Source organism: Thunnus albacares, chromosome 1, assembly GCF_914725855.1.
Source record: "Thunnus albacares chromosome 1, fThuAlb1.1, whole genome shotgun sequence".
Lineage (NCBI taxonomy): Eukaryota > Metazoa > Chordata > Actinopteri > Scombriformes > Scombridae > Thunnus > Thunnus albacares.
This window is the reverse complement of record NC_058106.1, coordinates 8,738,959-8,756,159: the sequence shown is the minus strand read 5'-3', so window position 1 is coordinate 8,756,159 and position 17,201 is coordinate 8,738,959. Positions and strand designations below refer to the sequence as shown.

General features: G+C 40.2%; 1 protein-coding gene across 2 annotated transcripts; it reads left to right on the top strand.

Annotated features, from left to right (window-relative positions):
- The first annotated feature begins 9,785 nt into the window (after positions 1 to 9,785).
- LOC122993662 (COUP transcription factor 2-like) lies at positions 9,786 to 16,958 on the top strand. 2 transcript variants are annotated; one of them, XM_044368134.1, is made up of 3 exons: positions 9,786 to 10,880; positions 12,109 to 12,633; positions 14,975 to 16,958. In XM_044368134.1, exons 1-3 carry the CDS (start codon positions 10,370 to 10,372, stop codon positions 15,247 to 15,249), a joined length of 1,311 nt encoding a protein of 436 aa, XP_044224069.1. In that variant the 5' UTR covers positions 9,786 to 10,369; the 3' UTR covers positions 15,250 to 16,958. The 2 variants fall into 2 exon arrangements, with proteins under 2 accessions (XP_044224069.1, XP_044223988.1); XM_044368053.1 differs by having other exon boundaries at positions 9,786 to 10,913.
- The last annotated feature ends 243 nt before the right edge of the window (positions 16,959 to 17,201 follow it).

The following is a 17,201-nucleotide window of genomic DNA, read 5'->3' as shown; positions in this document are numbered from 1 at the left end:
CTTCCGCTACATGGATGACATGGCTGAGAATCCATCCTTATGTGCAGAATATTATTCCCTGTCAGACCGGGTTGAAAAGTCAAGGCACAGAGTAAGCACAGGCCATTAGCTGGTACTGAAATGACAGCACAAAGAGCCAGACCTTCATGGCTGCCCCTGCACTCAGGTTCATCCAAAAGACAAAATCACCATATGCCCTTTATTTGTTGGAAAAATTAGGATATCTGGATATCTGCGAATAAATGATGACGTATTCTGCTTTACATTGTATGCAAAAGGATCATTCTGCATATTTGACTAATGCCTTGTCTAGTGATGTGGCTCAGACAGCTGACCTGATTTATTGCAAGGTTCCCTACATTGTTAAAAAACAATCTCTGACTCAGTGACAACGGCCCAATTATCCCTTTCATGCAGAAAAGGTCCATATACAAAAGAGGCTGTGAATTGCAAATCCAGTTGCAGTCTGTCCTTGCTCTCCTCTAATCTAATAATGTGATCCATCATTTCAGCAGCGACGGCTCTACACCCCAGGCACAGAAAAGAATCCCACAGAGGATTAGTATCAAGACGTTTGCATATCCATGTATGCAGTCCTGAGAGGCTTTTTAAAAAAAAAAAAAATCACAAAAACATATCTATAAAAACGTGTTGCTTCATTCCTTTGCATTTCCTGTGGTCAAGCCTTTAAAAAGACTTACTTGTTTATATCTTTGCAGTGTTTTTTTTTCATAAATGTGCTGTGAGATGTTTGCACATAAACTATTATTGATCAGCCCTAACCTTCCAAACATGCACTTGACATCCATAACCAGCTGAAACCTTCAAGAAAACTACAGCAGCACTGTTTTCACACAGAATAAAAAACCTGTAAAACTCTGTTTCCTGCTCAGCAGCGGCGCTGTTGGTTGAGGGATGGTCCTGTTGCAGAATCATCCATTACCCTGATGAGCCCGCAGCCCCTGAGCTATGACAGCACAGCCACACGATGAGCGAGACAGCCGACTGCCACTATTTGTTCCGCTAAAGCATTCATCACACTAATTACCCATGGTGCCAAGCAGTTCCTGTAGCCCGGTGAAGCTTTGGCAGCTCGTTTGGAGCAGAGGTGAGGTGGGGAAACCTCAGATGAGTCTAAACAGGAGGCTGTCCTCTTTTTCTGGCTTTCCCGCACATAATTAACTCAGCACTCCAGCAACTTGACAAATTGGAATGATGAATCTGGCCTCTATGAATAGATACAAATACATGATCAATCAAAATACCGGACAGTGTTCTCAGTCTGAGGAAACGTACTGCTGTGAAGGACAAAAGAAGTGTCTTTGCTTTGAATGACATTTGGTCCTCTGGTTGAAAAGTGAGAGGGAGGGTTTGTGTCTTTGTTGTGCTTTCGCTGCAAAAATGTGGAGGCAAGTCAGAGCTAAGAGGGTGGAGCAGAGAAAAGCAGTTGCGAAATCTCACAATGTCAAATTAAAACCATTATTGCCGTCTTCAATATTTGCTTGTTTAAGGGACTACACCCAAAACCTGCCCCTCCTCCTGTTGGAAAACTTTAACTGCTTCCTAACTGTAGACAGATGCAAAGAGACAGTCCCTCTGAATCACAGTCATTTAGTCCACCTGACCTTGAAAAGCACCAAGAGAGTATGTTTTTTGAATTCCTGTGTCATTCACACAAGCCTCAGACTGTCTGTGTCCCTCCTGGCCTTCGCACAGCCGTCTGAACCGATGTAACACCCAGTACATCACAACATCCCAGCATCACCTCCCTGCAGTGGCCATAGATCAACAGACCAAGGACAAGGAAAACTTTCTTGAGACACCAAATCCTGGCTGCTACACCCGCTTCACACTCACATTTAGAGAGTTTCACTACCAAGCAGGGCAACAAAAAACACTGGAGTAGCCTAAATGTAACACTCGAAGATAGGTCACTGGAACCTATGATCCATAATTAAAGTGAGTAACACTGTAAAATAAAAGCACAAACATATACTTCAATATGTTTAATTAATGCATGAATAAATGTAGGATGTATCTTGAATTCCTGTTGTTCACCTTTAATATATGATCAAGTCACTACGACTTTATCAATTAATCATTGTGAATTCAGTTACTTCATACATTTATTGACTGACCACCCAATTAGAAAGAGTGTAAACACTGTCTGTAGGTATAAAATTAAAGAATGATACAGCCTGATCATGTTGCCAACTCTAATAACTGTGATGATAAATGGAACACGCCTTCAGCTATTTCTTTGCAATAAACTATGTGTCATTTTGAAAAATTTGGATGACATTTGACTGCATATATTCATGCATCAATCATCATGACTCATGCATTAGTTAGGCATTACTTAAGTATAGTCCTATGGTGTGTATCTTTATATAAGTGTTAAAATTATTATTTGAATTCCACATGAGCATTATTTAAAGTTTGCAATGATTATTTGTTATTTTCACCATCAAATCACCAAACTCTTAAATATTAAGAGTCTATCTCAAAGCTACCCTACTTAACTGATAAGCTAACTAAGCTATAAAGTTACTTAGTTATGGCAACAGTTCATCTCTATCTACAGTAATATTAGCTGGTTAGCTAATGTTAGCAGGCAATAAAGCAGAGCAATTTGATTATAATAGCAGACACATAAATGTACTCAAAGTGTAAATGTTATGTGAAATAGTTATTTAGTTATATCAATTTTTGAAGTACACAGATATAAATAATACTTTACATATCAAATGTAAATTGTCATGCTGTGTGAAATAATGTAGGTGAATGGTGATGTGAATGTGGTCCACAGTAAATACTAAATATACTCAAAAAGGATGAAAGGATGTTTTACATTTCCACAGGAAATGCATGCTCATTTTAGGCCTACTCATGGAATATTTGGGTAATAATATAAAAACTTATTTTAATAAAAATGTAAAAGAGGAAAAATGAAAAATTGAATGGGGAGAAATCAAAAACATGACTTTGAGGAATACCTGGAATAAGAAATACTGAAATATTCATGTCACAAAAGCAATAACATTGCCACCGGTGCAGCTATGGGTTAAAAAAGTGAATTTCACTCATTTAATGCTGATATGTGTATATGAGTCAGTAACAGAGCAATCACCACACTTTTACCACTTTATAATAGCAATTATTGTATTTATGCATAACACTCAATGATAACGTGCAGATATTTCTGTATTTGAAAGTGTAAGAACTGTCACAGCATGAGCAAAACATTTAAACATTTTAAAGCAGCAATAAATTCTAGTTTATTTCACTGCAAAGCTTGTGTCTCAATTTAAAGTTGAGTTGTATGTAGTTTGATCATTTACTAAGCTATGTGGGTTAATCTCTTACCAGATAATGAGTTCTAGTCTGTGTGAGGTCAAAGGTTAAGTAGGACTTTGTACAAGTCCTAATGAGGATTTCAACATTTTGCCAGGTTGGCTCCGTTCACAACTGGGAAGACAGTTGGCGGTGCGTTATCATTGTACACTGACCTGTAGCACAATGTATCTCTCAAGCATGAAATTCACCACATGAAGAATGTTGCAGTGCCCCTGAAGGAGTCAGAGATCAGCGGTCTGGGGTTAATAAAAGGTGAGAGACGGTCCAGTGGTCACAGCTGAAGCAGTGGCTGAGGTGCGCTAATCTAACTGACAAGCTATTGTTACTCTCTGCCCAGGATTTGACCCTGCTTAGCAGCCTAAGAGATCCCAGCTTTGTTTCAATAGCTGCCAAGGTTAACAGCAAGGAGACAATCTACCTGCTCTGTTTACTGTCCAGAATCTCTTGTCAGATTGTGGAACATGAGAAGATGATAGTCACTAATGACTGTCACAGCAATTACTGTGATTGTTCCTTTAAATTACATTTGGGGTCCAACTTTTTAATATTTCAAAAGTCTTTATGTTTGTTAACATTCCCAAGTATTACTGTATACAAGGTCTTCATAGCTGTTATTTGATCCTGACTTAATTATAACTCTAAATATGTGTAATACAATCTATAAATATATGAAATATAAATCTGTCATTAAATTTTAATTTTCAAAACTAGTTGTAATCTTTAAGCTGAAATAATTCATATTTTTATATCAAGAATGGATCACATGACTACTTGTTTGTGGGGTCACTTGTAGTGAAAAACCCGAAAAGAACCATCACGCAATTCTGCAGTTCCTTTCAGCTCTACGAAGCATTTTAACGTCTTTTCACTTGCTGTTTTGTTTTTTTCCGGACCTGCAGCATTACTGTTGTGATTCACTCTTGGCGCTCAGGGTCATTTTCAGTAGCAGAAGGCAGCTTTTTTCAGCAAAATTGCTCTAAAAACCCACTGTACGCTACTTACCCAGCAGCACCAGATGGCAGACAAAAAAAGTTAGCGACTAGCTGATGAACATAGTGGAGCATTTAGCAGCTAAGAAACCAGATATTTCCCCCAGGAGTTGGTGGAGACCAAAAACTGAGCTAAAAGTAGAAGAGCGAATATTGGACTTTCATTTGCCAGATGGACACAAACATGTGTTAATTACCAACTGTTTGCTAGCAAGTTTGATCAACTTAAAAGGTGATAATATATCAGCATTGTTCTCCCAAGTGGCCAAGAAAATCAGTTACTGCAGGTTTACAGCCGGTCTACGCACCCCTCCTCCATCTTCACAGGCGTCTTCACTTATGTTGCCTGATTAGGCCTCTCAGGACTGTGTGGACGTGTGAAACAGCAGATGACTGACATCTTCCTCACTCTCCTGTTAGTTTTGTCGCACCTGTTAGAGTGTGACACTTTACACTGTTATCATTCTTATTAATACATAGGGTTTGGTGACATCATGTCATTTCCAACATAACTCCACCCAACTTCAACCTGACTGGAGGTCTAATTAGCCTGTGTGATTGAAAACACCTGTGTGTCTGTGCAGGGCTTTTAAGTAGTCACATTTGTATCTTCTTAGACCATAAAGAGGACAGCATACCTTCCAACAGCAAGCCTAGAATGTGGAAGATTTAGAAGATTTAAAGATATATCTCATTTTTGTTAGATCAGTTCCCCTTTCCTCCTAATTTACTGCCAAATGTATTGGGAATCTTTTACTTATTTTGGGATCAACATTACAAAAAAATCTTTCTCACGGTCCGGCTTCTTTTCCTACGAGCCGGATCGTGGCATTTCTGGATCTGCACGCACACTGAAACCCTGCCAAAACACAGGCAGGAGACGTCCATTGGGGGATGTGAGGCAGACTGCCGTGTACTTTTAGATCACAACCATTAATCTCATTAACATAATGAGCTTACACAGCATCCATTTACTCTAAATGCCAAGAATACTACTGTATATTCCTAGAAGACTACAATGTACACAATTCTACAAACACTCAATATTAATATTGTAATAATGTATGTGTGTGTGTTTGTGTGTGTGTCTTCTCCAGGCCCTCATCATCTCATCATGAACCCTGACCAGTCCTCTCATACTTGTAGTGTATCTAATGATATTAAACACTTGGTGGATTAACAGATAACCATATGGTGTCACTGCATAGATGTAATGAAACAATATATGTTTGTGGAGCCACCTTGAAACCCAAAAAATGCTACAGATCTATGAGCAGCAAGCCACTGCTGCCTCCCACTGTGCTGTAAACAGTCACATCCTGGTGGTTTTGCACACACAGCAGGTCTCCTCTGGCCAAACTCTCTCTCACTTTGTCTCCAATTAGCTCGCTTTCAGCTCCCCACTGGTGTCGAGTCTTAAAGGGCACCAGATCATTGAAAAACAGGGGATTTATCATCTTTAAACTCCCAAATCTGTGATTAATGTTAACTGGGCTTGTCACAAGATAGAGCAGAGTTCAGTGAATTAAACTGTGGTGGAGAAATGCATCATCCCCATCCAGTGTGGTAAACACTTTAGCCTTGACCTTCCACTCTTGATTGGTCTTGGACGTCAGCCGTGTGTTTTGTTAGTGAGCAGAGCAAAGCTTGCTTTGTGTGTGAGCAGCCGCTGGATGACTGCAGAGTTGGCCGTCTGGAAGTACATGACGTCACACTCAGCCTCGGGACTCATGGTGCATGACTCAACAGTGAGATGGACATGTGGACATTTTCACATGGAGATGACTTTCTATGAAGGGGCAACATAGACATCACATAGACGTGTACTGTTGTGTGACTGTGCAGTACTGCAGTATATAGAAGCAAAGATGGCAACGGGACAGCACTGAACATATCACCTTCCTGTATAGAAGTGCAAAACAGTGCTCAATTTCTCTGTGTAAACATGGTCTGACGCATGCAGAAGGTTGCAGCTGTATGTTTGTGTCGAGTAGTGTAATGCTGTGTGTGAATTAGAAAACAACATATTAGATGAAACAGTTGCACCGATCAGTTCAGAGAGAGAGCACAGCATATGCACGTGTTGAACCAGTCCATGGATGAATATTATGTCTGCCATCGGCTTATGATGTATATATGTTTTTTTAATATTTGTATATTCTTGATAGTGGTGCTGGATAATCAGTCTAATATTTAGATTTCACACAGATTTTAAAACCAGTATCATGTGGCCTTAAACACTTAATAAACACACAAAAACATTCATGTTTGACATGTGAATAAAATGCTTTGGTCATTATTAACACCCTCGGTTACAGAAACAACGTTTTGAACTACATTGGGACAAAGATGAAAAATACTAACATTTGCCAGCCAGGAGCACACCACAACAATATGTGATTAAGGGGGGTGTGTTGTGGAGGAGGAGGGGTGTGGGGGGGGGGGGGGGGGACATTGTCAGTTAGACTGGTCTGGAACAGATATAATGAAGGCTGGGCAGAGGGAGACTCAGTGTGGGGGATCTGTCTCAGACGTGGTTTCACCTGAGCCGATTACGGGCCCCAGGCAGTAATAAGGCATGGGAGAGGTATGCACAGGATTGAATCAGTAGGGATGAGAGGAGGAAAGAGAGGATGAAGGGATGTGGGTAAGGATGGGTAGAGGGAGGGATGGGGTAGGGATGAGGTAGGAAGATGAATGGATGAGGGGAAGTGACAGCAATCTGAGACGGGGCAGGATTGGTTAACCAGGTTTGACAGGAGATTAGAGGTGTGACTGAGACATTGCCCTGCTCCTGAACTCGAGTTAACTAATTGACTTCATATATATCCTCAGCGTTTTCTCTCGTTGGTAACATTGCATAATTACAGTAAGTAGAGGTAATATTAGTATTGTATTAACAATTTAGGTCAAAGTAATTATTGGCTAATTCATTAAATGTTATATAAAAAGTTATTTTTGCAGGTACACATTGTAAATGGGAATTCTTTACATGCCTTTTTTCAATTGAAAAGGGTGGACTAAAGATGGAAAAAATGTTTTTTTTTAATGTAGGCTACTGATGAAAATTAAAGTCTACCAGTTTCTGATAAAAGTATTATGGAAACCTGATAAAAAAAAAAGTATTTGTAATGTTTGAACAACATACTCAAGTGCAGTCACAGTTGATATCATGCAACAGAGAGGTGAGGGGAGAAGTGAATGAAACAGACTGTCCATTCATTTGTGATGAACACCTTATATAAGGTTGCTCAGGGTGTCAAAATGTTGAGGACAGTTGCATCCTAAATGTAGTAGATTTATGTAAGTGGAGTGCAGCCCATACTATTAGGCTTTTGTGTAATTTACTGATGACACTAGGTGGCATCAAATTACTGCAGTTAGGATCTGCATGTGCTGAATCTGGTCTCCTCATGTGAGACAAATACAGTGTGAGCTTAAAGATTTCCTTGCATAATCATTTCAAGTATATGACAATCAATCAGAGACCATTGTCTGACAGAATGACAGAAAGCATTGAATCAAGCAGCAAGTGTAACACACACACAGACACACACACGCAGAGAGGAAGAGAGAGACATTACATTATACATCATATTAACACAAGGGAGGTAAGAAATCATACCATCCTCAGCAGTGTGTATCAACAGAAATCCAACTGGACTCCCACGCTGTATGGTGAGCGGATAGTGCCATGATAGCGCCACGGCAGCGCCACGATTACGTACCGAAGGAGACTGTCCTGTGACATTTACATGAGAAAAGAGGATCTGTGCACTGTCGCATGTTACATTTGTCTAGTGTGTTTTCAAAATAGACCACTTCTGTGTTCATGGTAAATAATATAAAAGTAATACAAGAAATACATTTACAAACTTTACAAAATTATTTGTACCCTTTATAAGTTGTAAGAAATAATTGATTTGAAGTGATACTGTAAGCAGACTATTGTGTTTTAATTAGTATCATAGGTGTTTTCAATCTTATAATCACTCATGCAGCCAGTTTAAAAGGAGAAAATTACTTACTGTGCCACTTTGTGCATCATATTGAACATGGAAAACAGAAGGAAAACTAGAGAGTGGTCTGAAGACATTAGATTAAAGGTAATAGCTAAGCATGGTCAACGTAAAGGTTATAAGACCATCTCCAACGAGCTTGATGTTCCTTTGACCACTGTTGCCAATATTATTAAGAAGTTTAAGGCCCATAGAACTGTAGCCAACATCTCTGGATGTGGTCACAAGAGGAAAATTGGCTTGAGATTTGAACAGAAGGATTACTTGATTGGTTGAGAAAGAACCAAGGAAAACTTCAATACAGATCCAAGCTGATCTTCAAATTCAAGGTACAATAGTTTCAAGTCGCACCATCTGCTGCTGTCTGAATGAAAATGGGCCCCATGGTAGAAGACCAAGGAAGACCCCACTTCTAAGAGGGAGACACATAAAAGCCAGACTGGACTTTGTCAAGATGCATGTTAACAAGCCACAGTCCTTCTGGGAGAATGTGCTTTGGACAGATGAAACAAAATTAGAGCTTTTTGGTAAATCACACCAACCCAGATGTTTACAGAAGAAAAAATGAAGCCTTCAAAGAAAAGAACAACATGCCTACTGTGAAACATTGAGGAGGCTCAGAAATGTTTTGGGGTTGCTTTGCTGCCTCAGGTACTGGGTGCCTTGAATCTGTGCAGGGCAAAATGAAATCAGAAGTCTATCAAGACATTTTGGAGCGAAACATACAGCCCAGTGTCAGAGAGCTGTGTCTTAGTCGCAGGTCATGGGTCTTCCAGCAGGTTTATGACTCCATACATACATCAAAAAGCACCCAAGAGTGGATGAGAAGAAAACATCGGACCGTTTTGAAGTGGTCTGTTATGAGTCCTGATCTGAATCCCATTGAACATCTGTGGAAAGAACTGAAACTTGGAGTTGGCAGACGGCAGCCATCAAACCTGAGAGAACTGGAGCAGTTTACTCAAGAAGAGTGGGCCAAACTACCAGTGGAGAAGTGTAGAAACCTTATTCAGAGTTACAGAAATTGATTGACTGCAGTTATTGCCATCAAAGGCTGTGCTACAAAATATTAAGTTAAGGGTACCAACATTTTTGGCCATGCCAATTTAATTTGTATTATTATATTAAATAATAAACAATTATTGTATTATAATTGTATTAAATTACTGTATTAAATGTAAATCAAAAGCAAGGTTTCAGTTATATTCAATGTGAAAAAAGAATGATGGATACCATATACTTCTGTCAGTTTCAATACAGACTGCTCCTTCTCCTCCACCTCCTGGTAATCCTTAAATTGGCACTTTCCACTCGCCATACACGCTGCTGCTCCCAGACGAGCTTCTCTTGGCGTTAACCCCGCCCCAAACACAGACGTCACTGTGTCACATCCCGTGACGTGTGGACGCACCACTCTCCTCCTCCGTCCCGGAGCAAAGCATCATCAAAATCATCATCCATCATCCCCTCTCTCTCTCTCGCTCCTCTCCGTTTTCTTTTTAATGTAACTTCTGACTGATCGGGAGAGCAGGGAGCGTCTGGAAAGCCTGGTTCATATCTGAGGAAGGATCTGCTCGCACGGTAGCCCGTTAAAGCTGGGCACACAGGACAGAGAGGATCAGATTATATTTATACTTTTTGGATAACGTTGCTTCCCTCTATGTGGATTTTGGCTCAGTGTTGTCTGTCTTTACGTTTCCCTCTGTGGATGTTATAGTGCATTATCTCGGTCTGAATGAAGCTTTCTTTTTGGATTTCCACCGCGCCGAAGCAGTTTCTGGGTGACTGGCCATTTTTGACTTGTGAAGTCGCGCGTTATAATTATATTGCCGTTATCTTATGAGCTCTATCCACATTTGAAGCCTTAACTTGTATTCTGTTTTGTCAGGCAATGTCGCATTTTCCTTGAACGTGCAATTAGTAATTCATGCAGACAAATCGTGTGCGTTAATTATCGCGTAAAAAGAGGAAAGTTGGGCGCGCAAAGTTTTGGAGACGGTAGAAATGGCTATGGTGGCGTGGAGAAACACCGAGGGCGTCGGGGACACCCAGGGGACCCTCTCCTCCCCGGTGTCCCAGGTCGCACCTCTGTCTCTGTCCGGGGAGCTGACTGGACACATGAACCAGGCGACCTCTCTGGAAATACCCCCGGCGGCAGCAGCACCCCAGGGCGCACCGCCGCCCAACCCGTCCAGCTCAACCACCGCGTCCACCACCACCACTACCAACAACAACAGCAACAACACCTCCTCTTCCTCCTCCTCCTCCTCCTCGTCCATGGACAAACAGCAGAGCCAGCAGATCGAGTGCATCGTTTGCGGGGATAAATCCAGCGGAAAGCACTATGGACAGTTCACATGTGAAGGATGTAAGAGCTTCTTTAAACGCAGCGTCAGGAGGAACCTGAGCTACTCCTGCAGGGCCAACAGGAACTGTCCCGTAGACCAGCACCACCGCAACCAGTGCCAGTACTGTCGCCTCAAGAAATGCCTCAAAGTCGGCATGAGGAGGGAAGGTACGGGCTGGCATCCTCCTGTTGTCGCTTTCGGTATTATCACATCATATTATCCAGCACTACACGGTCCAGGACACTGGACTTCATTTTGAGACGGGCCCAATGCTCCCTATTCACCGACATTGTTTTCTTTGATGTCTGTCCTATAAACTCATTTCGCATGCTACATTTGAAGGCTAGCTAGTGTCTGTATATAATTTAACAGCCGTCTGTGTTGCATTTGTCTGCTCCTATTTTCTCCGACTATTTATATGTCTGTAATCTGTTATTCGCCTACTAACCTCTATATTATCTGTAGTGTCCAGTCTGTGATATTTCAGAGATTACTGTGTTGCGGCTAGCATCTTGTAGCATGTGTAGTTGGTATTGTTGTTGCTATTCGGCCGCTTTATGTCCGTCATACTCGGCCGCTGTGTGGCCGAAAGAGCCCGAAGCTGCTTTAAATGTCACATGTTCAAATTAGATGGAAACTCTGCAAAATTTTAGATTAATTTCGATGTTTATTCGTTTAAATTTTAGCCTTTTAGTGTGTGACGTTTTTGATAGATTATGTGTGCGCGCGTGCGCGTGTATGTGTGTGTGTGTGTGTGTGTGTGTGTATCCGTATTCATTATACATTTTAGTCATACAGGCCCAGCGTAGCCGACTGCAACCTATTAGCTACACAAGAAATAACTGAGTGACATTTTAGAGTTTCAAGAACAGCTATTGCAAATTTTAATAAAGTTTAAGCCAGATTTCAACACCAAAAATTTAGGGAAATAATCCACCAGGCCCAGGAGGCTTTTATCAAAATGGTTACAGAAGTTACTTGCCAGAAAGTCGCTGGTCTGTTAGAGGAAAACAGTTCAAGACGCAAACCGGACAGTTTAAGACAATTTGAAATGAAACAGCAAGACCCGAAGACATGCTGTAAACCCTCACACGCCATTATCTGCAGGTTGTGGCCTAGAAATTGATTTCCGAGCACCGAGCTGAATGTGACATTTCTAACCAGGAGCTGTCTGAAACAGTTATTCTCGTCCATTTCAGAGAGCCAGACGACCATAAAGCTATCAGCATAGCCTCGAAATGAACTCGGGTAGTTGTGGTGTTCCTCTGAGTGTTTGAGTGTGCTTTAAATGCCGTCTCTGTTATTGTAACTATTTCCTCTTCAAATGTCATTTGAGTTGTTTTAATTTGCCTTCTAGCTGGTTTTGACATGTCTGCTGTTTTTTTTTCGTTGCAGCTGTACAGAGAGGCAGGATTCCCACACAGTCCTATCACGGTCAGTTTGCTCTGACGAACGGGGACCCTCTCCAATGCCATTCCTATCTGTCGGGATACATCTCTCTGCTGCTGCGGGCCGAGCCCTACCCGACCTCCAGGTTCGGCTCTCAGTGCCTCCAGAACAACAACATCATGGGCATAGAGAACATCTGTGAGCTGGCGGCCCGGATGCTGTTCAGCGCCGTGGAGTGGGCCCGCAACATCCCTTTCTTCCCGGACCTGCAGGTACCGGACCAGGTGGCCCTGCTCCGCCTCACCTGGAGCGAACTGTTCGTCCTGAACGCCGCTCAGTGCTCCATGCCCGTCCACGTCGCCCCGCTGCTGGCCGCCGCCGGTCTCCACGCCTCCCCGATGTCCGCGGACCGAGTGGTGGCCTTCATGGACCACATCCGGGTCTTCCAGGAGCAGGTGGAGAAGCTGAAGGTGCTGCATGTGGATTCAGCGGAGTACAGCTGCATCAAGGCCATCGTGCTGTTCACCACAGGTACATCTGGGTTTTCCACATCCGAACATGGAGGCCTGGACCGCGATGGATGTCCGAAATGTATTTTTTGTTAAAGTATTCACCTTATTACAGGCGGCAGCGTGTGCAGCGGTGTGAAATAGTATTAATTAATATTATGGAGTCAATTAACTAGCAATATGAATAAAATAAATTAATATTAAGATAAGATAAAAAAAACAAACAACAAAAACACATCACTCTTTAGTAGACTGCACCTTGCATGTTATGGGAGATGAACTGTGGGTGAACTATGACCTAGCTTAAAAAGTATTACTTCTAGTTGGTATGGAAACAGCCACCAATTAAGTAAAAAAAAGTGTTTTCATAAAATAATTTGATGATAATGATTGCGGTCTGAGTATTGGTGTCGTGGGAATAAAAAGCTGGTTAAATCCATAAATACTGTCACAGAAATGTTTTCTGTGGTCCAGAGTCTCAGAGCATTTCTGAAAATGTGTTTTTTGTGATATGCGAAAATGCCACCACTTATCTTTTTTTTTTTTTTAAATTAACCTCTCAGGTGAAGGTTATTTTCTGTTAAATTTAAAGGTTCACTTATGGTGGGAAAAAGTAAAAAAAAAAATACCTTTCAGAATTTGTAATGTGATTAAATTGAACTTTAGCCTCCAGTCAATGATCACTATAAAGCGAAAAAGGATAAAGAAAATAAAGCAAAAAAAATGTTTTGTTTGCTTTTAAAAAGCCTTGTCTTTATAACTTATGTAACTCCTTTACAATTGACTGAGTCCTTCAGTGAACTTATATGACCTCATACAGTTTGTCAGCCATTAAAGGAACAAAATAAAGTTAATCAGTATTATAAAGTTTATTATTATTATAACATTTAAGAGGCTGTGAATGAGTTTGAATGGGTTTGTCAACTGCCTCAAATCACTGCATCCCCTAAAATATAAAATAGTTTGCATTCATATGGTGTGTAAAAGATGCAACATAATGTTTTATTCTATTGCTGCTTCACATCAGAGACAGAAAAGTGCCCCATCAAATCCCATAATTGATAATTTATTATATTGTAATTTAAGCATCTAAATTGTCAGTGATTTATCAAATTTATTTATAAATTTAAAGAATAAAAAAGGAGGTTTTGCATTAATTCACAATTGGCAAAAATATGACTAGACGTATTTAATTTTTAATTATGTTTTAAATTACTACACCTTTGGATTTGACTTACATATTATTCTTTTATAAAAGACCTTCATGACTGTCGTTATTGAAATGAGTGAAAATGTGGGTCGGCACTGATTTATAAAATGTACACTGCTTACTTCAGAGCCTTATATTATCAGAGTGATGTTTGATGGCTGGACAGAGAGCAGGATCAAAATGAGTTGAAAAGCAGTAAAAAACATAAATGGTCTCCTATGTAGGTCTATTTTAGTCCCCATGAGTACATCTGAACACGTGTCTTTAAAGTGGGACACAGTAACCGTTCTTTAATCCCTGCTGCCATCCGGCCTGCAGCACCACGGTACACAGAGGGGACTGCTGTGTGTAGTAATACGGTATATAAGGGTCTTATACAATAGAACAGTCGATACCCTAACCGTGCTGTGATACACATCTATACTGCTTCCTTATTTCTATGCTGTGAACATCATTTTGTGAATTTGATGGGAGATGCGACGCCATCTTTGATGGCCTGAGATTTCAAAAGGCCAGTTTACGTACAGCACTGCAATTTATCCATTTGTCTAAGTGACAAGGCAACTACGCTCAGTCCACTTCCTTTTAGCACAGCACTGATCCAAATGTACTCATTCATTACATTTCCACAACTTTGCTCTTGTATTGTATATTATCTGATCATGACTGATTTATTTAGAGTTAAATATTGTACACAAGGGGGTTTATCTGTACCTGGTTTACTGTTCTGTTACTATCTCACCCAGACTCATTCACATCTGTTATAAGATAATCAACTATTTGAATCCAGCCACAGGTCCACAGTAGTCTGCAGTCCAGCCCTCCTCTAATACACCGATCAATGACGTAGGAAGGGAAAAACAATAACCTTTAAGAGAAAAGCCTTAATTTTTTGTCTGAAATCATAATAGATTTTTGCTTCTAGTGTTTTTTGGGGGGTTTTTTGCCTTGTGATGATCACACTTCACACATTTTTTTTGTAATGCATCATCAACCACTAAATTTGCTGTGTTGTAAACCCTCTAGATAACCTAGTTAGTGAACTGAAAAATCAAACTCTGTTTAATTTTGCTGTTGTTCTCCTGTATGCCTGCAGGTTGAATCATTGACCTTGACTGCTTCTTGTCTTGCCTGTTGTTTATCTTGTCTCTAGATGCTTGTGGTCTGTCAGACGTGGCCCATGTGGAAGGTCTGCAGGAGAAATCCCAGTGTGCTTTAGAGGAGTACGTGAGGAGCCAGTATCCCAACCAGCCGAACAGGTTTGGGAAGCTGTTGCTCCGCTTGCCTTCCCTACGCACCGTCTCTTCTTCTGTCATAGAGCAGCTTTTCTTCATCCGTCTGGTGGGGAAAACCCCCATAGAAACTCTGATAAGGGACATGCTGCTGTCTGGGAGCAGCTTCAACTGGCCTTACATGCCTATTCAATAGAGGAGAAACTCTACAATGGTGCTACTAAGGTCAGGAAAAGGTCCCACACCTCAAATGAAGTCATTTCATCTACTGCAGCTTAAAATGTTGAACAAGGAAAAAAAACTGCCAGTGGAATAAGATAATTACAGCCATTTTCAAGGTAAAAAAAAAAAAAAAAAAATCATAATTTTTCTTGTATTAACCGCCATTTTCTTGACACCTGAGGAGTGATCTGCCTTATTCTGCATTGTGTCGCTACGTTTCTAAAAACATCCCTGAAACAAATGAAGCGTACTGAAGATGTAATATGATCTGAGCCCACTGGCAGAATTTTTTCACTTGTTTTAAATTTATTTTATGAGAGAATTTGAGATGAAATGACTGGTTTCGGTGGACATTTTTTGCAGTGTGGTGACCACTCACAGTCTATGTTTTTTTGGGGGGATTACAAACAATATTTATTGGACCCTGTGTGTATATTTATCGTGCTTGTAAATTATGTTTCGGCTCCTTTTTTAATGTTTTACGTATTTTTGCCCGGGCTAGTGAGAAAACTGCAGGGATTGTCTTGTGTCGATCTTTTATTTTTTTTGTTTGTTTTATACCTTCCAGACATGGCACTTTGGACTAAAGGAACATTTCAGAAAGATTTAACACAAGTGTTTGAAACCCAAACATCTACTGATTTCCAGCAGGTTCATTTGACTTTAAGCTACTCGCTCAACAGTGTACAGACGGAGAGGAGAGATTAACGCTCTGTCTGAGTTACGTTGGTTTCTATTTGAATTGTGGATGCACGAAGAAAAAAAAAAGCAAAAGATATTTGGAAACTGCACTTCTCATGGTCAGTGTTATGCTAAATAATGCATTATTTATTAACCATTTCATGAGTAATATCTTTACTTTTTTTTACATAAATATTTCTTTGAATATTTTGGTTAATTACTGGCAGCAGTAATTATTTCCTTTTCAATTTCTACTAATTTTGCTTTCGAAAAAAGTAAAAACATTTTTTTTTCTTCCTGAATGATCAGAAACCAAACACAGCATCAACGTCTGTTTTTTCTCCTGATACTTGATGATTACATGTTATAAAATTTTTAACATGGAGAAAATCATGTTAATTTCTCATCAAAACAGTCATTTTTGTTCATGTTTCTACCGTTTCTCATCTAAACTAGTAGATATCATGATGACCGTAGTCTAATATTTTTATATATGAAGGGACTGAAAACAGATTTGTATTCTTTTGACTGGTAACAGATAAAAGTAATGACATTACTTTACTGGATTAATGATTAATGCATTACCAAGCACTTCTAATTCATTTATGTTTCCAGGTCTTTTACACTGACTGTCTCAGAGAGATTTAAAAATATATTGTTACAGTTTCTTAATGAGATAAACCAACTGTACACAACTTCCCAGGTCAAGTAACAAATATATTCCATGATAATTCATGCATTTATGAGCCCAGGCCGCTTTATGGCACAATAGACCACTGCAGGGTATTGCTGAACTGAAAGTGTGTGTATGTGCGTGCATGTGTGCATGCATCTGTGCGTGCGTGTGTGTGCGTGTGTGTGTGTGTGTGTGTGTATGAGTGTGTATTTGTGTTTACTTCTTTTTGACAACCACTCTGATGTACTGTGAAAGCATATTGGTTAACATATTGGTACCGTATTAAATTATAACTCAAGATTTATAAATAAAGTGTATTTCGTTTATTTTGCCATTTCCATTCTATGTGGTTTATGACCCTTCCCAACAGAAAATACGTGTGTGTGTGTGTGTGTGTGTGTGTGTGTGTGTGTGTGAGTGAGCACATGAGTTTGTGGTGTTCTGGAGACTGTGTCCGACTGTAATATTGCCACTAATCAGATATTTTAATCAAATTAATTGCTTGGCTATACTACATATCAGGATTTACTTGAGTTTGTCCTGTTTGGAGAGTAAAACAACTTAACATT